We start from the raw sequence: 25,642 nt of genomic DNA, 5'->3' as shown, positions 1-25,642 counted from the left end.
TGTAAATAAGAGGACCACCTGAGGGGAGGACACGGAAGCAGAGCCGTGTGTGATTCCACAAGTGTGGCAGAAGGGAAGAACCAAGGGAAGGGTCAAAATGGCGAGCACCTCCTGTGTATCCAGAGGCACAGTGCCCACATCTACAGGTGGCCATTCAGTCCTCAAGGATGACTTTAAAGCTGGGAGCGTAGGAGTGCTGTTTACATATATAAGGGCAAGATGCTGTGGAGGCCTCTTCACTAAGAGGCGGAAATAGCCTGGCTCAGTTGATGTGGTCCCAAAGCAAATGGAGGTGAGTCGGCAGAGCAGGTGACCCCCGTCAGCTCGGTGCCAGCACACACCCCATCCCCACCAGTCCCCATCCGTACCACCTGGTGTGTGGAATTTTGCTCCTGGAGCATGATTACTAGGGCTTAGTAAGAAGGTAAGTAAGCCGAGGGTTTTAGAAAAAAATACAAAATTTTAATCTTTACATATGTTAAGGTCACTAATTTAAATCTTAAAAATCTGCAAAGCAGAAGAATTCACCTATACTGATTAAAAAAAACCAAACTTCCTCTGTGCCCTTTAGCCTGAAGCTCTTGCCTGAGCTCACAGATGGAAGCTGCTCAGCCTCCCTCTGGGAATAACAACTTGAAAGCTCACCCACCCAGCCTGCAAATGTGAGGTCAGCCCCTGCCACTGGTAAGCAGAAGTTCGTCTTTCCCTTCTCTGTAACCGAGCATACTGCAGCCTCAGGCCCAACACCAAAGCCAGGGATCTGCGGGCAGATGCTAATAAATCCTTGGGATGTCTCTCCCGCATGACCTTCCCCAACCAGCTGGCTCACATTTCGGAATGTGGCTCTTTAAGGCACCAAGTGATTTTAAGCATTGGCTCTGTCTCTGATCTAAGGCCTCCCCTCTACACACGGCTCGTGTGCTCGTGACTGCTGGCTGCCAGCCTGCCCTTCCAACCCGTTACGTCCTGGACAGTGTGCTGCCACGACAGCCCAGGGTCCATTAGGGGAAGGAAGGCAGCTTCGGGAAGTTTCCATCTAGCCCTCAGGCAGGACATAGCTAATTCTCTGGGAAATAGATTTGCATCCCTGAGATGAGAAGAGCTGTTCCTCCTTGGGGATGTACACCATCATCCTAGCAATTTCGTCGAGGGCCTCTTCCGTATACAGGAGGTCCTGGCTCAGGAAAGCATCGCGTGCGCACAGCCTCACGTGACGGAACTCCAGTGGCAGGAAGGGGATGAAGAGGTCAATCAGCTTTTCCTTCACAAGACGGCTGTGCCCAAAGCCACTGTCTGAAATCAAGAGCAGCGTTACATGGGGTCTGACCTGAGGCTGAGCCCGGCCGGAGTCGAGGTGTTCCCCCACCCTAAGGCCTGGGTGAGGTTTGATCTCATATGCCAACTCGGGGAAGGCTGTCTTAAGAACTCTGCAGCTGTGTCTCCCTTTAGGGAGAGGGGGTGAGAGGGAACCAGACGTGTGAGAGGGAGAGACAGTGCACGTGCCTGTCAGGTTATGGCTTCACTTGATGGCAGAAGGCAGAGGTGCAGCGACCCTACCTGTGACTGGAGGCTGAGCCACTGAGATTCACACAGTGAGACTTTCTTCTTCAAGAGTCTGTATGGCCAAGGCCAACTATTCTGTTTTTAAGGAATAGTTTTCAGAAAAGGACTTTTCTCATGCCTACCTCAAACTGACAACAAGAATATCATATGGCGTCTCCTCTGTGGCCCTGAGTACGCTGTCTTATCTCATGAACACAACTTCCAGCACACACACATTTTTCCCTACCTCCCCTCTCACCAGAGGCTTATGTTCTGCAAGGCTGGGAGTCACTTACCTGTGGACGCCACAATCTCAGCTTGGAGGTGGGACTCCAAGTGTTCCATCCTGATTTCTTCCCGAGACTGCCCAGCCTTAAGCAGGTTCAGGACCACCTCATTGATGATATTGCCCCCAAGGTTACTGAAAGAGACAAATCCTGTTAATAGATTCTTTGGTGGTGGTTTTTTAAAAATTGGAGTTAATAAACAATGTTGGGTTAGTTTCAGGTGAAACTAAGTGATTCAAACTAATCACTTTGCATAACAGTGATTCAGTTATATAGATATATGTTCAGATTATTGTCCATTTTGGTTATTATAAGACACTGAACATCGACCCTTGTGTTATACAGTGAAGCCTTGTTGCTTAACTGTTTTATATATGAGTGTGTGTCTGTAAATCCTATACTCCTAACTTATTCCCCACCTCCCGATTCCCCTTTGGTAACCACAGCGTTGCTTTCTGCATCTATGGATCTATTTGTTTTGTATATAGAATAATATGAATAATTATTTTAGATTCTATATGTAAGTGATATGATTTGTCTTTCTCTGACTGACTTAGTGTGATATTCTCTCGGTCCATCCAGCAAATGGCAATATTTCTTCATTATGGGTGAGTAATGTTCCATTGTGTGTGTGTTTCTCACATCTTCTTAAAACAATCATCTGTTGATGAGCATTTGGGTTGTTTCCATATCTTGGCTTTTGTAAAGACTGCTGCTGTGACCGCTGGGGTGCATGTGTCTTTTTGAATTACAGTTTTCATCATTTCTGGATATGTGCCTAGGGGTGGGACTGCTGGATCAGATGGTAGATTTATTTTTAGTTTTATGAGGAACATCCAGACTTTTCCATAATGACTGCACCAATTTACATTTCTACTTCAGCAGTGTAGCAAGGTTCGTTTTTTCCATACCCTCTCCTGCATTTGTTATTTGTAGACTTTTTAATGATAGCCATTCTGACCAGTATGAGGTGATATCTCATTGTGGTTTTGATTTGCATTTTTCTAATAATTAGCGATGTTGAGCATCTTTTCATGTGTTTGTTGGCCATCTGTATGTCTTTGGAGAAAGGTCAGTTTAGGTATTCTGCCCATTTTGGGGGGGCTTCCCAGGAGGCTCAGTGACAAAGAACTCCCCTGGAATGCAGGAGATACAGATTTGATCCCTGGGTCGGGAAGATCCCCTGGAGGAGGACTTGGCAACCCACTCTAGTATTCTGGCCTGGGAAATCCCATGGACAGAGGAGCCTGGTGGGCTATAGTCCATGGGGTTGCAAAGAGCTGGACACAACTGAGCACGCACACATGCCACTTTTTAAGTTTTGCAGGGGGAGTTATTGAGTTGTATGAACTGTTCACATATTTTGGAAATTAACCCCTTGTTACATTGTTTACAAATTATTTTCTTCTTTTCTGTAGCAGGTTGTCTCTTCATTTTGTTGATGGGTTCCTTTGCTGTGCAAAAGCTTTTAAGTTTGATTAGGTCCCATTTGTTTATTTTTGCTTCTACTTCTTTTGCCTTGGGAGACTGATCCAAGAAAACATTGCCACAATTTATGTTGGAAAACGTTTTGCCTATGTTCTCTTCAAGGAGTTTCATGGTCTCATGTCTTAGATTTCATTGTTTTTATATTTGGCTTCCAAGTGCACAGTCTGATCGCTGAAGCCACTGGGGACTGGAAGGAAGGAGGGTGAGGGGCCTGGGCCTCCCGTCCTCAGGAGGTCTGGTCACACACAAGTGTGTACAGAAGAGGCGCTGTCCTGCTTTGTCATCTGCTCTCCCTGCCTTGCTGTCCTTTGCCCAACACTGAGACTGTACTATATGCAGAATGCACAAGGATGGCAGGATTTCGGTCTTTCCCTTGACTTCTGTGTGGAAGGAGAGGCCCATGTGTATGATTCCAGGGCAGCTGGGGCCCGGGGGTAAGACTTAAGAGGGAAGAGGAGGGTTCTGGGCAAATGCAGACCCCATAGTGCTCATCAGACATGAGGCAGGAAGGGCACATATCCAGGCATGGGTGGTCAGAGGGCTTCTGGGGGTCAGGAGCTGCAGGCTGCTTGGAGAGGCTGGCGGAGCAGAGGCATGGAAGGCAGGCTGAGGCTGGCATGAGGCCTTTGTCAGCCATTCACGTGGGTTTTAGCTTATAGGCCACAGAGAGCCATTGAAGGGTTGTGAACGTGGGAGCACAGGGTAGTAAGGTGGTCTGATCGGCTATACTTTCTAATAAGATTGTTCTTGGGCCACAGTGGTTGCATTGATGAGAAAGCTAGTCAGGGAGCTTAGTGCTATAGTCCATGTTTAGAGATGATAGAGGCAACGGAGCAGGGTTTAAAGTTGGTGTAGGAGGCGCTACTGAGAGGACCCTGTAACTGACGGAGGGAGAAGTGAGACAAGGGAGGTCACCAGAGAGAAACAAGTGTCTGCCTGGAGTGGCCCGCAGCCCGCTCAGCACAAGTGCGGTTTAAGAGAAGGGTGGAGACGCCAGCTTGGATTTACACACGGTTAAGTGTTGTGCCCTTGCCTGTGACCTCAGCAGGGGTTGTAATTTCACTGGAATTGTGGGTCTAAAACACAGGAAAGAGGACTGAGTTAGAGTGATGCAGGGTAGAGGAAATCTTAGAGCGGGGAAGCTGGGAAGGAGGACGTGGAGCCAGGAGCGGGCGGCAGGTCATGCTCCCCGCTCCTGGCATCCTCCTCTCTGCCTCACAGTACTCACGTCCCCTCCCAGGCCTTCTGCTAGCTCCTTAAACAAACCGAGCTCTGCCCTGCTTTTTCCTCCAGCCCAGTACAGTGAGGGAGTATGAGTGACGGAAGCAAGGGAAGGAGCAAAGAGCCAGTATTTCCATTCTGTCCTCATCAAGCTCTGAGTGGCTGACACTCAGGTACATTAGCTCATCTGTCTGCTCGTTCAGCGTTTGAGTGTGTCCTGGGGGTGGGTTTGGGACATAGAGGAGGAGCTGGGTGGTTCTCCGCCTGCCTGCCTCCACGGATGGACAAGGAGGACACCTCCTGGGGCAGGCATCCTTTCCTGCTAAGGGATACAGTCTTCCTTCCTGTAGGGGCCAGTGTGCCCCTCACAGCTCCATTTCACTCCCGAGGCCAGGAGCCCCCAGCTGGAGGGCCTGGCACGGACGAGGGGAGCCCCCACCCCTTGTCCCCTGCTCAGCCAGACTTCCCCTGACCTCTGCAGGCGGGAAAGCTGCTTACGTCAACTCTCTTCTACTTCCTGAAGCTGCGGTCCTCCTCTTCCCGTAGGAAGGTTTACTGGGCGGGTCATCTGTATACACGCCAGACCACAACTGCGTCAGCTGAGCCAAGACCTGCCCATCCTGCATAACTCATGGGAGGTAAAGGCAGGTCTACACATGTGTTGGCTGCAGGGCAGGGATCCAGGATGAAGGGGGGAGGACTAGGATTCACTTACTCAGCGCCAGGGGGACAGACTCCAGTGCCTTCCCCAGTTGCACCCAGAAGGCCACTTGACATGACCTCTGAGATCTCCACCTCCCTTCTGACTTTTCTCCTCTAGTCCCACAGCCAAAGGTCTCTCTTCTTCCTCCATGTTTCAGGCTTTATCTCACCCACCAGTACATAACCAGGGCCCCTTTTCTATTCCAACCCAACCTCAACATTATACTTTTTAACAGAGCTTGCCCTCGCAGAGTGCTTCCCGTTCCCTTGCACATCCTCCCAGGTCACCTGCGGACTGGGAGGTCTGAAGGGACGAGGGACGGAAGGCCCCCCTGGTGAGGCGCCCTCTGCCCAGGCTCTGGGAGGGGACAGCATGTGGTCTTACCAGTCCTAAGACCACAGAGGACGGGGACTCAAAGGCCTCTGCAGAACCGTGCTCGCCAACCCCAGCCTGGACTGCTGAGTCTTCCCTAAAGAAACCACAAACTTGCCTCTAGCGTCATCTCCCCAAGCCTTCGTTTCCTAATTTGTAAAATGACCTGAAGCAGACAGTTTAAGAAGCCCTCCTTAGGTCACCTTAGATTCGATGGTCAGTCAACAAATAGACATTTCCACAAGTACTTTCTGTGTGCTGGGATTCAAGGCCTTTGAGTCCATGAACAACTTACACTTGTATAGTTCTTTTCATTTTTAAAGCCCTTTTTCTATTCATTCTCCTCACCACAGCCCAAAGAGAACAGGTATATTAATTCTCTCTTCACTTTACAGCTTCAATGGGAGGACCGTGGCTCTGATCTCCAGAGTTCCGTGTGCCCATCCAGCCCTGTGACACCATTCCCAGAGCTTCTATACTTGGTAGAAATGGGCAAAAGTAGTCAATGTTAGTTTTCTGGTACCCAGCCAGGGGCCCTGATTTCCTCAGGCCCAGAGGCAGGACTGGTTCTGAGGGTTCGGGTGACTCAAGCCGCACCCCGACTCCCCACTACACTCCCTGCTTCAATTGCCACGCCCTTTCTACCATCGGACACCACCACGTGGCAGGGGGGCCAGCAAAGCCAGTAGCACTTTACTTCAAACAAGCACGTTCAGGATTTGTTTCAGGATTAAACGGCTGGCCTCACACTACTGATTTGGTTGTACCATCAGTGCTTTCCTTTCAAATGTAAGAGTCCTCACCACATAGGCAAGGTCAGTGGAGAAATCAAGTCCAGAGACATCACTGGAACACCTGATGGGGTCTAGAGGTGCTGCGCCACAGGGTCAGTCTGGCTGGCCCTCGGGCTCCAGACAGTCCACCCAGGCCTGTTGGGCACCAGTGGCTCTCATAGGCTGGGCCGACATCGGAGTCAATGGAACCGGAGGCCATGTCCTTGCCTCCTGTCACCAGATTGCGTCCTCCTCCCCACGGGGCTCAGAGGCTCCTCCAGGCCAGCACGGTCTCTGCATCCCCTGCCAGAGTAGGCCCAGAGGGGCAGCTTCTCCCCAGACCCTGCCCACACTCTGCTCATTGGGACCCTCTGGCCTCAGGGCACAGAGGCCGGGGTAATGGGGGAAGGGCAGGTGGTGGGTTAGATTAGAGAGTGCTGGTGGGTCTATGACTAAAATACAACATCTGCCTAGAGATAGCAGGGTCACCTGGGTCACGTTAGGAAATCCTGCCAGCAGTGAGGGTGAGGTTTTCTATGCCGAGAACTCGTGGGAAAGTCAGCCTCTGGGCACCTCGGGCCAAGTTGGGGAAAGGTTGGCCATGGCCATGGCCATTGCCAGGAGGCAGGAACCAGGCAGCGGAGAGGGAAGAAGCCATGCACAAAGGCCAGGGATCCCTGCACTAGGAAAGGGCACCCGAGGTGGCCGGGCTCCCTTCCGTTCTGAAGGAAGGACTTCCTTCAACACTGGTTCTGGGTCCCCACCCCTGTCAGGGCTTGGGGGGAGAAGCCTTGGGGAACCAAGATGACTCGTTATTGTCCCTGCATTTTGGAGCCCCCACCTAATTCACCACAACAGGAAGAGATCCATACTTTCGGGCTGCCTCAAAAGGGGATGAGTAATACACAGCTGAGGAGGAGAGCTAATTCAAAGAATTTACTGTCCTTGCCTCCTAATTCTGAACCACTCAAATCACAGCAGAAAATCTTTCCTTGCTTTCCTCTTAAAATAACCTTGGAGGCTCCTCCGCCCTCCTTCACAATGCACTGCAGTGTCCTGTCAGCCTTACTTACAGATCAAAATGCCAGCTCACTCCTTCACACTTGCCAAGCCTTGAGGGAAAACCAGACCCCCTAATTCTCTTCACAGTGAAAGTCGCTCAGTTGTGTCTCTTTGTGACCCCCATGGACTATATCCATGGGGTTCTCCAGGCCAGAATACTGGAGTGGGTAGCTGGTCCCTTCTCCAGGGGATCTTCCCAACCCAGGGATCAAACCCAGGTCTCCTGCATTGCAGGTGGATTCTTTACCAGCTGAGTCACCAGACGGGTACCCTAAAGCTGGGGAAAATCCCTGAGTGAGCATATACAGGCCTGCGAGGGGAGGGTGATGGCAGGGAGGAGGGGTTTGGCTTCCACTGAAGGCAAGACGCTGCTTGTGGCACTGAAATCGAAACTGATAAAAAATTTCCTCCAAGACAAAAGCCCAGGGCCAGATGGCTTCACAGGTGAATTCTAGCAAACATTTAGACAAGGGCTAGTGCCTATCCTTCTAAAACTCTTCCAAAAAATTGCACAGGAAGGAACACTTTCAAACTCATTCTATGGGGCCACCATCACCCGGATACCAAAACCAGACAAAGACAACACAAAAAAAGAAAATGACAGGCCAGTATCACTGATAACATATGCAAAAATCCCCAACAAAATTCTAGCAAACACAATTCAACACATTAAAAAGACCAAAACCATGATCAAGTCAGGTGTATCCCAGGGATGCAAGGATTCTTCAATATATACAAATCAGTGTGATATACCATACTAAAAACCATATGATAATCTCAATAGGTGCAGAAAAGACTTTTGACAAAATTCAACACCTGTTTATGATAGAAACTTCAGAAAATGGGCATAGAAAGAACCTACCTCAACTTAATAAAGGCCATATATGATAAACCCACAGCAAACATTATTCTCAATGGTGAAAAACTGAAAGCATTCCCTATAAGATCAGGGACAAGGGTGCCTACTCTCACCACTGTTGTTCAACATAGTTTTGGAAGTTCCTAGCTATGGCAATCAGAGAAGAAAAACAAAAGGAATCCAGATTGGAAAAAAAGTAAAACTCTCACTGTTTGCAGATGACATGATACTGTACTTAGAAAACCCTAAAGCTACCATCAGAAAATTAGTAGAGCTAATCAGTGATACAAAATCAATGCACAGAAATCACTTGCATTCCTATGTACTAACAATGAAAAATCAGAAAGAGAAACTAAGGAATCAATCCCCTTTACCATTGCAACAAAAAGAATAAAATACCTAGGAATAAACCTCCCTAAGGAGACAAAACTATAAGACACTGATGAAAGAAATCAAATATGATGTAAACAGATGGGGAGAGATTCCATGTTCCTGGGTTGGAAGAATCAGTACTGTGAAAATGACTATATTACCAAATGTAATCTATAGATTAAATGCAATCCCTATCAAATAACCAATGGCATCTTTTACAGAACTAGAACAAAAAAATCTCACAATTCATATGTTCCAATAGACCAATGAAACAAGATAGCCCAAAGCCATGTGCCTATGGATACCTTATTTTTGACAAAGGAGGCAAGAATATACAATGGGGCAAAGATAGTCTCTTCAATAACTGCTTCTGGGAAAACTGGACAGCTATGCATAAAAGAGATTAGAACACTGCCTAACACCATACACAAAGATAAACTCAAAATGGTTTAAAGATCTAAATGTAAGACCAGAAACACTCTATGACATAAATCACAGCAAGATCCTCTATGACCTACCTCCTAGAGTAATGGAAATAAAAACAAGTGGGACCAAATTAAACTTAAAAGCTTTTGTGCAGCAAAGGAAGCTATAAACAAGGTGAAAAGACAACCCTCAGAATGGGAGAAAATAATAGCAAATGATACAACTGACAAAGGATTAATTTCCAAAATATACAAGCAGCTCATGCAACTCAATACCAGAAAAACAACCAACCAAATCAAAAAGTTGGCAAAAGACCTAAACAGACATTTCTCCAAAGAAGATATACAGATGGCTAACAAACACATGAAAAGATGCTCAACATCACTCATTATCAGAGAAATGCAAATCAAAACCACAATGAGGTACCATCTCACGCCAGTCAGAATGGCTGCTATCCAAAAGTCTACAAACAATAAATGCTGGAGAGGGTGTGAAGAAAAGGGAACCAACCCTCTTACACTGTTGGTGGGAATGCAAACTAATACAGCCACGATGGAGAACAGTGTGGAGATTCCTTAAAAAACTAGAATTAAAACCATCATATAACCCAGCAATCCCACTACTAGCCTTATACCCTGAGGAAACCAAAATTGAAAAAGACACATGTACCCAGTGTTCACTGCAGCTCTATTTACAATAGCTAGGACATGGAAGCACCTTAGATGTCCATCGACAGATAAATGGATAAAGAAATGTGGCACATATATACAATGGAATATTACTTAGCCATAAAAAGGAACACATTTGAGTCAGTCCTAATGAGGTAGATGAACATAAAGTCTATTATACAGAGTGGAGTAAGTCAGAAAAACAAATACCATATACTAATGCATATATATGGAATCTAGAAAGATGGTGCTGATGAACCTATCTGAAGAGCAGCAATGGAGACACAAACAGAGAACAGGCTTTTGGACACGGCTGGCAGGGGAGGAAGGAGAGGGTGGGATGTATGAAGAGGGTAATATGGAAACATACATTGCCATCTGTAAAATAGATTACCAATGGGAATTTACTGTATGACTGAGGGAACTCAAACCCGGGCTCGGTAACAGCATAGAGGGGTGGGGTGGGGAGGGAGGTGTAAGCGATGTTCAAGTGGGAGTGGACATGGGTAAACCTATGGCTGATTCATGTTGATGTTTGGTAGAAACCAACACAATACTGTAAAGCAAGCATCCTTCAATTAAAAATAATTTTTTAAAAAAGAAGCTGCTTGTGATACATTCAGGTTGGGCCAACAGGGACCCAAACTTGACTGCTAACAGAACTTGGGCAGGACTTTCTGTTGGAGCTGCCATAGAAAGATACAGTTGGACACTTGATTTCAAAATTCACTTTCTGCAAAGCCATTTCCAGAACCTGTGGCATACAGTACAGCAAAACAGGAAATGGAGTGTAGTGTTTGTAAGTGATCAGTCCTGCATGGTGAGGCTGCAAATCTCAACCCAGGAGCGGGAAAGCTTTTCATTGACATTATACCCTGACTTCCAGGCCAGTGACTTCCTCTCACGTTCAGTGAAGAAAGACTTTCCAAGGCTGGAGAAGAATTGGCCGTGTTGGACTTCATGGGAAACTATCCTCCAACTGGTTATACCTTGGGAATCTTTAAGGGTAGTTTGTACTTAAATTTCAACTAATATGCTGACTTGAAAACAATAGATTTATTAAGAAACCACATGCAAAAGAATGAAACGGGACCACTGTCTTATACTATACACAAAAATTAACTCAAAATGGATTAAAGATGGAGATAAGATGGTAGAGTAGAAGGACATGAGCTCACTTATTACAACTAACTGCTGAACAACCCATTGATGAAAAATGCCGGAACCTACCAAAAAAGGCATCCTACATCCAAAGATGAAGAAGGCACAATGAGATGGTAGGAGGAGCAAAACTGTGATAAGATCAAACCTCATACTGGCTAAATGGGTGACCCACAAACTGGAAAATAATTATATCACTGAAGTTCTCCCACAGGAAAGTTCTGAGCCTCAGGTCAGGCTCCCTAGCCTGGGGACAAGGAGACGAGATATAATCTGTCTTTGGAAGCCAGTGGCATTTGGGCACAAGAATTTCATAGGTCTGAGGGAAACAGAAACAGTCTTATCCCTCTGGTGGGCAGGGCCATGTCAAAGTGTCAAGGTGTTTAGCAGGTAGCTCTATGCTTAGGAAGACTTTAAGCAGTCTGTCTGCTGATGGGTGGGGCTGTGTTCCCACCCTATCAGCCTGAGGTGTCCCAGCACTGGAGCCTACATCCGGTTGGGTGGAGCCAGGTCTTGGTGAGAAGATGGCAGCCTCCAGCAGGGCTCACACCAACGAATACTCCCCAGAACTACCACTATAATGGTCTCTGTCCCTGCAGTGAGCCACAGTCACCCTCCGCCTCCGCAGGAGGCCCTCCAACATCAGCTAATAGGTCTTGCCCAGGCTTTTATGAGGTCCCTGCTTTTTCCTTGGATCCTGGTGCACATGAAACCTTGTGTGTGACCTCCAAGAGTATGGCACAAGCCTCAAACCTACACAAGCCTATTAGCCTCGTCCACCAGGGGGCAGACAGCAGAAGCAAGAACTACAACCCTGCGGTCTGTGGGTGGAAACTGCAATTCCAGAAAGTTAGATGAGATGAGATGACAGAGGAGTGTGTCCCAGATGAAGGAACATGATAAAACCCCAGAACAACAACTAAGTTACGTGAAGAGAGGCAACCTGTCTGAAAAAGAATTCAGAGGAATGATAGTAAAGATGATCCAAGAAAAAGAATCACTAGAAAGAGAATGGAGTCACAGATCTAGAAGATACATGAAATGTTTAGCAAAGACCTAAGAATTAAAGAATAAACAGCACTTCCCCAGTGGCCCAGTGGTTGGGAATCCACCTGCCAATGTAGGGAACATAGGTTTGATCCCTGGTCCAGGAAGGTCCCACATGCCCCAGCTACTGAAGCCCAAGCATCTAGAGCCCTTGCTATGCAACGAGAAGCCACTGCAATGAGAAGCCTGTGCACTGCAATGAAGAGTAGCCCCTGCTCCCTGCAACTAAAGAAAGCCTGTGCACAGCAACAAAGACCTAGTGCAGCTTAAAATAAATGAATAAAATTTAAAAAAACGATAAACAAACTGATGAACAGACAATTACTAAAATAAAAATACACTAGAAGGAATCAATAGCAGAATAACTGAGGCAGAAGAACAGATAAGTGAGCTGTAAGACGGGATGGTGGAAATCACTGCCATGGAACAGAATAAAGAAAAAAGAATGAAAAGAGGACAGTCTAAGAGACCTTTGGGACAACATTAAATGCAGTGACATTCGCATTATAGGGGCCCCAGAAGGGTAAGAGGGAGAGAAAGGACCTGAGAAAATGTTTGGAGAGAGAATATTAACAGCTGAGAGCTTCTCTAAGAGAGGGAAGGAAACAGTCACCCAATTCCAGGAAGTGCAGAGAGTCCCAGGCAGGATAAACCCAAGGAGGAACATGCTGAGAAACACAGTAATCAAACAAAAATTAAGGACAATGAAAAATATTAAAACCAAGAAGAGAAAAGTAACAAATTACATACAAGGGAATTCCCATAAGGTTATCAGCTGATTTCTCAGCATAAATTCTGCAGGCCAGAAGGGAGTGAAACAATGTATTTAAAGTACCAAAGGGAAGAAACTACAACCAAGAATACTCTACCCAACAAGCAGCTCATTCAAATTCAATGGAGAAATTAAAAGCTTTACAGACAAGCAAAACCTAAGAGAATTCAGTCCACCAGACTAGCTTTGCAACTAATACTAAAGGAACTTCACTAACAGAAAAGAAAAGGTGACACTAGAAACAAGAAAATTACAAATGGAAAAAGTTCATTGGTAAAAGCAAACATACAATAAAGGTAGGAAATCACCCACACACAAATATATGATACCAAAACTATCAGTCATGGGAAGAGGTGAGTACAAATGCAGGATGTTGGAAATGCATATAAAAGCTAAAAGACCAGGAACACTTAAAACACTCTTGTTTGTAAATATACCAAAACCTCATAGTAACCACAAACTGAAAATCTACAATAGATACGCAGGGAAGGAAAAAGAAATCCAAGCACAACACTAAAGTTAGTCACCAAATCACAAGAGAACAAAAGAGGAAAGGAAGAAAAAAAGACCTACAAAACAAATCCAAGACAATTAACAAATATAAGAACATATACATCAATAACCAAATTAAATGTGAATGGATTAAATGCTTCAACCAAGAGACTGAATGAATACAAAACAAGACTCATATACATGCTGTCTACAAGAGACCCATTTCAGATCTGGGGAAACATACAGAATAAAAATGAGGGTATAGAAAAAGGTATACCATGCAAATCAAAAGAAAGCTGGAGTGGTAATACTCATATCAGACAAAATAGACTTTAAAATAAAGACTGTTACAAGAGCAAAGAAAGACACTACATAAAGATGAATGACAGATCTATGAAGATATATCACAATTGTAAACATATATGCATCCAACATTCCTAGAATGGTTCTATGAAGACCTACAAGACCTTTTAGAACTAACACCCTAAAAAGATGTCCTTTTCATTATAGGGGACTGGAATGCAAAAGTAGGAAGTCAAGAAACACCTGGAGTAACAGGCAAATTGGGCCTTGGAGTACAGAATGAAGCAGGGCAAAGGCTAATAGAGTTTTGCCAAGAGAATGCACTGGTCATAGCAAACACCTTCTTCCAACAACACAAGAGAAGACTCTACACATGGACATCACCAGATGGTCAATATCAAAATCAGACTGATTATATTCTTTGCAACCAAAGATGGAGAAGCTCTATATAGTCAGCAAAAACAAGACCGGGAGCTGACTGTGGCTCAGATCATGAACTTCTTATTGCCAAATTCAGACTTAAATTGAAGAAAGTAGGGAAAACCACTAGACCATTCAGGTATGACCTAAATCAAATCCCTTACGATTATACATTAGAAGTGACACATAGATTGAAGGGATTAGATTTGATAGACAGAGTGCCTGAAGAACTATGGACAGAGGTTCATGACATTGTACAAGAGGCAGGGATCAAGACCATCCCCAAGAAAAAGAAATGCAAAAAGGCAAAATGGTTGCCTGAGGAGGCCTTACAAATAGCTGTGAAAAGAAGAAAAGCAAAAGGCAAAGGAGAAAAGGAAAGATACACCCATTTGAATGCAGAGTTCCAAAGAATAGCAAGGAGAGATAAGAAAGCCTTCCTTACTGATCAGTGCAAAGAAATAGAGGAAAACAACAGAATGGAAAAGATTAGCGAGCTCTTCAAGAAAATTAGAGATACCAAGGGAACATTTCATGCAAAGATGGGCACAATAAAGGACAGAGATGATATGGACCTAACCGAAGCAGAAGATATTAAGAGGAAGTGGCAAGAATACACAAAAGAACTATACAAAAAAGATCTTCATGACGCAGATAACCACGATGGTGTCATCACTCACCTAGAGCCAGACATCCTGGAATGAGAAGTCAGGTGGGCCTTAGGAAGCATCGCTACAACAAAGCTAGTGGAGGTGATGGAATTCCAGTTGAGCTATTTCGAATCCTAAAAGATGATGCTGTGAATGTGCTGCACTCAATACGCCAGCAAATTTGGAAAACTCAGCAGTGGCCACAGGACTGGAAAAGGTCAGTTTTCATTCCAATCTCAAAGAAAGGCAATGCCAAAGAATGCTCACATTACCCCACAATTGCACTCATCTCACATGCTAACAAAGTAATGCTCAAAATTCTCCAAGCCAGGCTTCAACAGTTTATGAACTGTAAACTTCCAGATGTTCAAACTGGATTTAGATAAGGCAGAGGAACCAGAGATCAAATTGCCAACATCTGTTGGATCACTGAAAAAGCGAGAGAGTTCCAGAAAAACACCTACTTCTGCTTTATTGACTATGCCAAAGCCTTTGACTGTGTGGATCACAATAAACCATGGAAAATTCTTCAAGAGATGGGAATACCAGACCACCTGACCTGGCTCCTGAGAAATCTGTATGCAGGTCAAGAAGCAACAGTTAGAACTGGACATGGAACAAAAGACTGGTTCCAAATCGGGAAAGGAGTATCTCCAGGCTGTATATTTTCACCCTGCTTATTTAACTTATATGCAGAGTATATCATACCAAATGCTGGACTGGATGAAGCACAAGCTGAAATCAAGATTGCCAGGAGAAATATCAATAACCTCAGATATGCAGATGACACCACCCTTACAGCAGAGAGCAAAGAAGAACTAAAGAGTCTCTTAATGGAAGTGAAAGAGGAGAGTGAAAACGTTGGCTTAAAAACTCAACATTCAGGAAACTAAGATCATGGCATCTGGTCCCATCCCTTCATGGCAAATAGATGGGGAAACAATGGAAACAGTGGCTGACTTTATTTTCTTGGGCTCTAAAATCACTGCATATGGTGACTGCAGCCATGAAATTAAAAGACACTGCTCCTTGGAAGAAAAGTTATGACCAACCTAGACAGCATATTAAAAAGCAGAGACATTACTTTGTCAAAAAAGGTCTGTCTAGTCAAAGCTATGGTTTTTCCAGTAGTCATGTATGAATGTGAGAGTTGGAGTATAAAGAAAGCTGAGTGCCAAAGAATTAATGCTGTTGAACTGTGGTGCTGGAGAAGACTCTTGAGAGTCCCTTGGACTGCAAGGAGATCCAATCAGTCCATCCTGAAGGAAATAAATCCTGAATACTCATTGAAAGGACTGATGCTGAAGCTGAAACTCCAATACTTTGGCCACCTGATGCGAAGAACTGACTCATTTGAAAAGACCCTGATGCTGGGAAAGACTGAACGTGGGAGGAGAAGGGGATGACAGAAGATGAGATGGTTGGATGGCATCACCGACTCGATGGACATGAGTCTGAGTAAACTCCGGGAATTGGTGATGGACAGGGAAGTGTGGCGTGCTGCAGTTCATGGTGTTGCAAAGAGTTGGACATGACCAAGCGACTGAACTGAACTGACACACCCAACATAGAAGCTTCAATATATAAGGCAAATACTTCACTATATAAGGAAAATACTAACAGCCATAAAAAGAGAAACTGACAGTAACACAATAATAGTGCGGGACTTTAAAGCCCCACTTTCATCAATGGACATATCATCCAGAGAGAAAATCAATAAGGAAATATAGGCTTTAAATGATACATTGGACCAGTTGGATTTAATTGATATTCATTGAGCATTCCATATAAAAGCAGCCTTCTTCTCAAGTGCACATGGAACATTCTCTAGGGCTGATCACATGCTGGGCTACAAAGTGACCCCCAGTAAATTTAAGAAAACTGAAACCACGTGAAGCCTCTTTTCTACACAATGCTATGAAATTAGAAATCAACTACAAGAAAAAAACCTGTTGAAAAAAAAACACCCACAAACACATGGAGGCTAAACAATATATGCTACTAAACAACCAATGAATCACTGAAGAAATCAAAAAGGAAATGAAAAATACTTAGAGAAAAACGAAAATGAAAGCACTATAATCCAAAACCTAGAGGATGTAGCAAAAGCAGCAAAAAAAAAAAAAAAAAAGTTTACAGCAATACAATCTTGCTTCAGGAAATAAGAAAAACCATAAACAACCTAACCTTTCTCTAGCTTTAGGTGTAAGAAGAACAAAATCCAAAGTTAGTAGAAGGAAATAAATCATAAAGATCAGAGCAGATAAATGAAAATAACAGATTACTACAAATAACTATATGCTAATAAAATGGACAACCTAGAAGAAATAGAGAAAATCTTAGAAAGGGACAATCTCCCAAGACTGACACAGGAAGAAACAGAAAATTTGAACCAGTCACAAGTACTGAGATTGAAACTCCCAAGAAACCAAAGTCCAGGATCAGATGGTGCACAGGCAAATTCTATCAAACATTTAGAGAATAGTTTCTGAAACTATTCCAAAAAAAATTGCAGAGAAAAGAACACTCACAAACTCATTTTGTGAGACTGCATCACCTGATAGCAAAACCAAAGATACCACAAAAAAAGAATTACAGGCCAATATCACTGATAAACACAGTCACAAAAATCCTCAACAAAACACTAGCAAACCAAGCCTAACAGTACATTAAAATGATCAAGGGGTATTTATCCCAGGGATGCAAGGACTTTTTAATATCTGCACATCAGTGTGATACACCACATGAACAAATTGAAGCATAAAAACCATATGATCATCTTAATAGTTGCAGAAAATGTTTCTGACAAAATTCAACACTCATTTATGATAAAAACTCTCCAGAAAGTGGGCAAAGAGGGAACATACCTCAACATAATAATAAGGCCATATATGACAAAGCTACAGGTAACATACTCAATGATGAAAAGCTGAAAGTGTTTCCTCTGAGATGAGGAGCAAGACAAGGATGTCCTCTCTTGCCACTTTTAGTCAACATAATTTTGGAAGTCCTATCCATGGTAATCAGAGAAGAAAAAGATATAAAAAGAAATAAATGGAATTAAAATTGGAAAGGAAGTAAAACTGTCACTCTTTGCAGATGACATACTGTACATTGAAAACCATAAAGATCCTACCAGAAAACTACTAGAGTTCATTAATGAATTCAGTAAAGTAGCAGGATACAAAATAAATACACAGAAATCTGTTGCATTTCTATATACTAACAAAGATCAGAAAGGGAAATTAAACAACACCATTTACCATTATATCAGAAAGAATAAAATAGGAATAAACCTATCTAAGGAGGCAAAAGACCTGTACTCCAAAAATTATAAGACACTGATGAAAGAAAGTAAAGATGACACAGATGGAAGATATATCATGTTTTTATATTGGAAGAATCAATACTGTCAAAATAACTGTACTACTCAAGGCAAGCTACAGATTCAATGCAATCCGTATCAAATTATCAATGATATTTTTCACAGAAATAGAATTAAAATTTAAAAAATTTGTATGGAGACACAACAAAAGACTCTGGATAGCCAAAACAATTTTGAAAAAGAAAAACAGCTGGAGGAATTAGGCTCTCTGCCTTCAGACTATACTGCAAAGCTAGAGTAATCAAGACAGTATGGCACTGGCACAAAAACAGAAACACAGATCAGTGAAAGAGGATAGAAACCCCAGAAATAAACCCATGCACCTAAATGTCCACTGACAGAAGAATGGGTAAAGAAGACTGATACACATATACAACGGAATATTACTCATCCATTCCATAATGAAATAATGCCATTTGCAGCAACTTGGATGGATCTGGAGATGAGTCAGATGAAGACAAATATCATATGATATTGCTTATATGTGGAATTAAAAAATGATACAAATGAACTTATTACAAAACAGAAACAGACTCACAGACTTAGAAAATAAACTTAAGGTTACTGAAGGGGAAAGGTGGGGCAGGGGCAGAATAAATTAGAAGTTTGAGATTTACATGTACACACTACTATATTTAAAATAGATAACCAACAAGGACTTATTGTATAACACAGGGTACTATGCTCAATACTCTGTAATAACCTAAATGGGAAAAGAATTTGAAAAAGGATACATGTATAACTGAATTACTTTGCTGAACACCTGAAACTAACAGAATATTGTTTTCAATTATACTCCAATATAAAATAAAATGAAGAAAAAAAGTGGATTAAAGACTTGAACTTAAGACCTGAAACCATAAAACTCCTAGAAGAAAGCATAAGTGGTAATTTCCTTGACAGTGGTCTTGGCAATTATTTTTTGGATTTCACACTAAAAGCAAAGGCAACAAAAGCAAAAATAAACAAGTGGACTACATCAAACCAAAAGCTTCTGCATAGCAAAGGAAACCATCAACAAAACAAAAAGGAAACCTAACAAATGGGAGAAAATATTTGCAAACTATATACCTGATAAGGGGTTAGTATTCAAAATCTATAAAGACCTCATATAACTCAATAGCAAAAACTAATCCAATGGAAAAATGAACAAAGCTCTGAATAGACAGCTTCCCAAAGAAGACATACAAGTGGTCAACAGAGACATGAAAAGGTGCTCAACAGCAGGAATCACGAGGGAAATGCAAATAAAAAACTACAATGAGATACCACCTCATAACTGTTAGAATGCCTATCATCAAAGAGATCAGAAATAACCAATGTTGGTAAGGCTGTGGAGAAAAGGGAACCCCTGTGCATCACTGGTGGGAATGTAAACTGGTGCAGCCACTATGAAAAACAGTATGGAGGTTCCTTAAGAAATTAAAAATAGGACGACCACATGATCCAGCAATTCTACTTCTAGGTATTTATAGGAAGAGAATGAAAATACTCAAGGAGATATCTGCACCCCCATGTTCACTGTAGCATTATTTACAATGGCCAAGATAAGAAATGACGTGTGTCCATCAACAGATGAATGGATAAGGAAAAAAATGCATATATAGTGGAATATTATTCAGCCATTAAAAAGAAGGAAATCTGGCTATTTGCAACAACATGCGTGGACCCTGAAGGTATTATGCTGAGTGAAATAGGTCAGAAAGAGAAAAAAATAAGATGAATACTGTACAAATTTCAAGTAGTAAGTCATGGGGATATAACATACAGCATGGTGGCTTTAGTAAATAATACTGCATTGCATATTTAGAAGTTGCTGAGAAGAGAATACCTTAAAAGTTCTCATCACAAGAATAAAAATGTTTTGTAACTATGTATGGTGACAAATGTTAACTAAACTTATTGTGATCAGCTCACAATATAAACAAATAGCAGATCACATTATACACCTGAAACTAATATGTCAATATTACCTCAATTTTTTAAAAAACCACTTAATGTCTATCTAAGAGGGGACTCCCAGTGTCCCTCCCTCAGGAGGCCGTGTTCTAACTGGGGAGTCTGAGGGAGCCTCCCCATCCTGAGAACCAGGGAGGAGGCCAGATAAGGATGGCTGGGTCTTCCCCAGGCTGGTCCCGGCAAGAGTTGGCCTGTGCTGGTGGTGGGCGTGGGGTCAGAGCCCTTCAGAAGTGTTTGGTAGAATCGAGGCAGGAGACCTAAAGCTCCCCACCCTTGCCGCCACCCGAGCAGCTGGGCTTCTGTTTCCTCTCCTGGAGTTTGTGTTGGTTTCCCTTGCGGTAAAAGGGAGGCAGCCTAGGAGAGCATGGAAACCCCTCCCCTCACCCCCCTCAGCTCCCAGGCTTGGCACACACACTGCCCGGACAGGGTTCTTTCTCCCCTCACCCAGTCCTTCTGAATTTTGTTTCTCAGGCCTCACCTGAGAAAAAGAAAGATGGTTCTCTTGGACTCGGCTCTCTGGTTGCTAGGGGCCTGGCGTTCCAGGTGCGGCCTGAGGGCCTCCAGCAGTCCTGGGTGCAGCTTCTCAGCCTCGTCTAAAATGAACAGGGTCTGGCGACAGTGCTCCTGCATCTTCCTGATCTGGTCCGTCAGCTTCTCCTGCGCAGAATACGGGGAGCTGCTGGGGAGCAGTGGAAGGCGCCTCCTGGCCCCGAGGGCCCTAGTCAGGCACTGGTTTCCCCAGGGTGTCTACAATGGATCACCTGGAGCTGGTTTCCACCACAGAACCACCAATCTAAACCTGTGAGGATGGAGCTAGGGCATCCTCCTTTAACAAGCCTCCCAGGTGATTCTCCTGCACCCTGAGATTTATTTATTTTTTTTTTTAATTTTAATTTTATTTTTTTTTCACCCTGAGATTTAAAAGCCAACTAGTGGAGCCAGCCTGGGGAAAAGGCCTTGGGAAATGGCCCCAGCCCTGCTTCCTCCCCTCCCGGATGAGGTTCCATCCCAGAAGTAGCTGCTAACTCACCCTCCCCAGGGGTAGCAGTCAGGCTGTCACACAGGGATGACAGGTAGAGACAGGCTCGGGTGCCCAGAGGCAGCCCTGTCTTGAACTCCCAGGAGCAGAGCACCCACCAGCTTCTTCCCTGAGATCTCAGTCCTGGTGCCTGAGGGACCCAACTCAAAACTGGGATTCGCCACCCCAGGAAGGATAGTAAGCCCTGGACTGAAAAGATGCTGCTCTGCAGGGTTCCCCAGGAGAACAGGGCCAGGTCCTGCCCCGGGGAGAGGTGTTGTTTTTTTTTTTAATTAATCAATTTTTAACTGAAGGATAATTGATTTATAGTATTGTGTTGGTTTCTACCAAACATGAATTAGCCATAGGTTTACCCAAGTCCCCTCCCACTTGAACTTCCCTCCCATCTCCCTCCCCAAGGGAGAGGTGTTTGAGCAGAGCCCACAATCTCCATCTACCTCTAGCCTCCCTGGTTTTTTACTTCAGCCCCATCTCCCCAGTGTGTGGGTGTGAGAATGAGTATGTGTCGATTTCCACAGTGGGGAAGCTGAGAGTCACAGGTATTTTACTGCAAAGCCAGGTAGTTCTTTCTTGGGAGGCCTGACCAGCAGCCTGCCCTGCCAGGCCACACTGAAACTGCTGGGTGACTCGGGCAATCTGTCCTCAAAGGCTTACATAATCTTCCCAGGTTAACACACTCCAAATATTGAAACTAAAAGCCAAAAATAGACATAGTCCCCTCTGTCAGGCTGCAGAGGGGTTTGGTCATTGCATGGCTAACATGTCTGAATGAATGAAACCCAAAATAGCAGAGCAGCAGAAACTTTTTGTATGTGATGAGTCCACCTGTTGGCATGAAATGAGTACTTTTGGGAAGCCGTGGAAAAATCACTTATGAGAAGCCTCTTTAAAAAAAAATTGTGGAACATGCAACTTTCTGTCCAATATAATTATAAAGACATTAAAGAGTGCAGGGGAACAGCTTGAAGGAAGTACACCAAAATGCTAACTGGTTGTGTCCGTGTGGGGAGATTATGATAAAGCTTCTGCTTGCTCCGTTTCACACTTCCTGAGGCACTTCCACTACTTCTGTTGACAAATTAAACACATGGATTCTCTGGTTAAGCTCAGTGCCCTCTTGGGCCTCACCTGTTGAGTAGCTGTCTCTGTGGGTAACAGGTTTCACTGCATCGTCCCCCCCACTCTGCTGTCCTCCAACTCCCATACCAAGGGCTGGCTTCAGCCTCCCTCCCAGCACACAGGCCTGTGTCTCGGCTGCCCAGCCTCCACCGGGCCCAAGCCCTCACCCTAGCTCCTCAGCATGGCCGGCCTCACCTCGTATAGGTCCACGTTCTTGAGGTGAGGGAAGTCCAACGTGGAGATGAACATCTTGACACAGTTGCTCCTCAGCCCGTCCTGGTACAGGTTTTCCGCCAGCATCCGCGCCACGAAGTTCTTGCCTGTGCCAGACCAGCCGTGGAACGACAGAGCCAGGGCCTTGTCCGGCCGGGGCATCTCTAAGTAGCCCCTCACCGCTGTCAGGACCAGCTCCCGGGCCAGGTGCTGGCCGTGCAGGCGCACACGCAGGTCCGCCTCGAGGCCTAGGGATGGGGAAGAGGCCACGCTGAGGAGGGCACACAGGTGCATCCCCCCAGGCTTGGTGATGGCCAAGAGACTGAACATCGCTGAGCACCTCTGAGGTGGAAGCCATCCTGTCTGGAGGCCTCGTGACAAGAAGCCACTGGGCAGACCTTGCAGCAGAAGACATTTGGTGCTACTTTCTGAAGAGTTTGAGAAATCCACATTGATTTCACCCTTTCTGAAGGTTCTGAAGACACCCCCTACCAGGGTTGGCAGAGTCCTCTCTGGAGGAGGAAACCAGCCCCCCACTACCATGAAGTTGCTCCTGCCTGGAAGTTTCAGGACCCCCTAAATATTTTATGGAGACCCCCCTTATTTTATTCATTTCAATTCAATTCAGCCAACATCTACTGAAGCAGCTAACAAGGGCAAAGCCCTCTGCCAAGGCCTTCCTTCCTTTCAGCCATGAGGGTGCAGGGTATGGGAGCCATGGTGGAGACAGGGAGGGTCTCTACCATGATGCTGGCTATGGGCAGGCTGAGGTTGGGTCCCTACACCCTGGCATTCTGAATTGCCTCCCCGCCCGCCCCTCCTCCCCCCAGATTCCTGGCCCTGAGGGCCACGTGAGGTCTAACCTGTGAAGTTGTTGATGATCCTGCAGTCCCCTCTGTCGCAGCAGTCCCAGAAGCTGCAGGACCACGTGCTCAAGATATCCAGGTACTGCTGGCCCAGTAGGGCAAGGCTCCAAGCTGGAAGAGGAAGAGCTGTGAGACAGGAATGGAGCCCAGGGCCCAGGGCGGGCTGAACACTGCCTCACTTCAAACCACCAGAGCAGTTCTTCCGTCCTTTCTCCAGAACCACTCCCCACCGCTCTGCCCTGGGCCTTCCACTCATGGCACCTGGGAATGGACTCAGGTGGGAATCTCCAGTATGAGGAAGTTGATGGCCTTGCTATAGATGCAGCTCTTGTTGCAGCAAAAGCTCAATTTACTCAACAATAAATCTTATTTTGTGCCAAAGTGTAAGTTACCCAGGCCCTGCCTGCAAGGAGTTTGCGGTCTCCGAGGGAGACAAACAGTAACTGGTGATTGCCATGCTTCCTACTTGCTCTGGATTGCAGAATCATTTGATCACGGCCAACCCCAAGTGTCTCAATTCTTTTGCTGTTGTTGTTCAGTCACTAAGTTGTGACCCCATGGACAGTAGCCGGCCAGGCTCCATTCTTCTATCAGAAGTCAACTGGAATATACTGAGCATTGGCAAAAACGGAAAAAAAAAAAAAAAAAAAAGAAAACCATTCACTGGAATTTAGAACTTTTGATTTAGGGACTTCCCTTGGTGGTCCAGTGGTTAAGACTCTATTTCCAATGCAGGGAGCATAGGTTGGATCCCTGGTTGGGGAACTAAGATCCCTCATGTCTGGAGGCCTTGCTCCCCTCCCTGCCAAAAAAGAACTTTTAATTTAAATGAAAGATGTTTCTAGCACCACTGCAGGATTACCACCACAGAGCCTAGAGTTAAGGACATCCACCGCAAGGAGCCTCAGAAACCACCAGGGCCAGGATCTTTATGTGACGACCCTGCCTCACAATTTATCAGTGACAGAGAATAAATCAGAAGTCAGGTTTGGGGGACTCGTAGCCCAGCTTCATCTTCTGTAAGCAGCAGAGGAGGAGGACAAGGTACTTGTGGGGAGTGCCCAACTGGGGGTTTTCCTTAAAGTCATCAAGAATGTGAGCAAGAGCAGCTCCTTGGAATAATGACAGGGCAGGTTCGGAGACAGCAGGGAAGTGAAGCCTTGTCTGGAGAAGCCAGGAGCCGGCGGGGAGTGCAGCCAGGACCGCTCGTCTGCATAAGGACGCAGAGCCAGCGCTGGGGGCGGCGGCGGCAGTGATGAGGGTTCCCGGTTCCGCAGACGCTGCCCCGCTTTTAGCTCGGCCAAAAGGCTGGGCGGAACAGCAGAGCCGGCGGCTAAGGCGCTTGTCTGGTGACCCCGATCGCGACGGCCCAAGACGGGCGCGAGGCTCTGAACGCCGCGTACGGATCCCAGCGGGCCTCGCGCATCCCGCCTGCCCGCTCCCGCCCTCCTGAGCCCCAGGATCTTACCCGGGGACCGCGCCGACGCCTCCTCATCCTCCCCACAGTCCTGAGGCCAAACGCGGCAGCTGAAGCGAGCCCAGTAGTGTCTGGAGAGCGCGCCGGCCGCCCTCAGTCGCTCCCGCAGGCCCTGAAAGGCCAGCCAAGCCCTGGCCGAGCCCGCCTCCTCTGTCCCCTCCCTCGGCCTCGCCTGGCCGCCCTGTCCCCACGCACTCGGGGGCGGCAGCAGCAGCGACAGAAGCAGGAGCCAGAGCAGACGCTCTGTGCCCCCAAGCATGGCCAGGCCGGCAGCAGGTCCCCCTGCCGCTGGGCCTTCCCGGCCCTTTCAGGGTCCGGGCCTGAGGGCGGACGCCCGCACTTCCGAGGCCCGGATTGGCCAGGGATTGGCGTTGCTATGGGAACCGCAGGCGGGCCGAGCTCGTTTCCCTGGTGACCCAGGGCGACCCCGGTTCCCGCCGGAACCGAAACCGAATGGTTCTTGAGATTGCAACCCGAGGCCACTTGCAGGCGCCGCCCAGCCGACTGGGGCCTCGCTGCCAGGCAGCAGTCTATTCTGGGTGATCGTGGTTGCAAAGAAGTTGAAGTCAGGCCTTGAAATGGCCACTGTCAATCACCCAGTTACTTTCGTTCGGCTCCGGTGGCCCAACTGAGGGCTACGAAATACGGGTACCCACTGGTGCCCTGTCGCGTGTCTGCAGATCAACTTCCTACCAACCTGTTAGATGAAACCGGGCAACCATCTCACCGGGAGCTTGACTTAGCCAGGGGAAGTCAGCCCTGGGCCTGGCTTCGCTACAGAGGGAAATGAAACAGAGCAGCAAGCAATCAGCAGGTTTTCACAGCTGGGGAAGCTAATGGGCTCGACTGGAGATATTTCGATTTTGGAAACTCCCCGAGAGTCATGGAAAAATCACGAGGTCTCACGTCAATGTAATCACAGCCTGTTGAAAACAAGCTAAGCTGAGTATTGAATGCACTTTCTGG

General features: G+C 45.8%; 1 protein-coding gene across 1 annotated transcript; it reads right to left on the bottom strand.

Moving 5' to 3' along the window:
• Positions 1-440: 440 nt before the first annotated feature.
• TOR3A (torsin family 3 member A) lies at positions 441-25,034 on the bottom strand. Its single transcript, XM_043922972.1, has 6 exons — positions 24,668-25,034; positions 23,197-23,310; positions 22,316-22,581; positions 20,441-20,619; positions 1,839-1,963; positions 441-1,293 (listed from the first exon to the last, which is right to left on the bottom strand). Exons 1-6 carry the CDS (start codon positions 24,933-24,935, stop codon positions 1,037-1,039), a joined length of 1,209 nt encoding a protein of 402 aa, XP_043778907.1. The 5' UTR covers positions 24,936-25,034; the 3' UTR covers positions 441-1,036.
• Positions 25,035-25,642: the final 608 nt, after the last annotated feature.

Source organism: Cervus elaphus, chromosome 14 (genome assembly GCF_910594005.1).
Source record: "Cervus elaphus chromosome 14, mCerEla1.1, whole genome shotgun sequence".
Taxonomy (NCBI): domain Eukaryota; kingdom Metazoa; phylum Chordata; class Mammalia; order Artiodactyla; family Cervidae; genus Cervus; species Cervus elaphus.
This window is presented reverse-complemented; position numbering and strand designations above follow the sequence as displayed.

Coding starts and splice junctions, on each gene's coding strand:
- TOR3A (XM_043922972.1), bottom strand. CDS start 24,935: ATGCTTGGGGGCACAGAGCGTCTGCTCTGGCTCCTGCTTCTGTCGCTG. Junction 1,964..20,440: donor ACCATCTTTCTTTTTCTCAG/GTGAGGCCTGAG, acceptor TGTCTCTTTCAG/TAACCTTGGGGGCAATATCA. Junction 1,294..1,838: donor TGAGATTGTGGCGTCCACAG/GTAAGTGACTCC, acceptor TCTTGATTTCAG/ACAGTGGCTTTGGGCACAGC.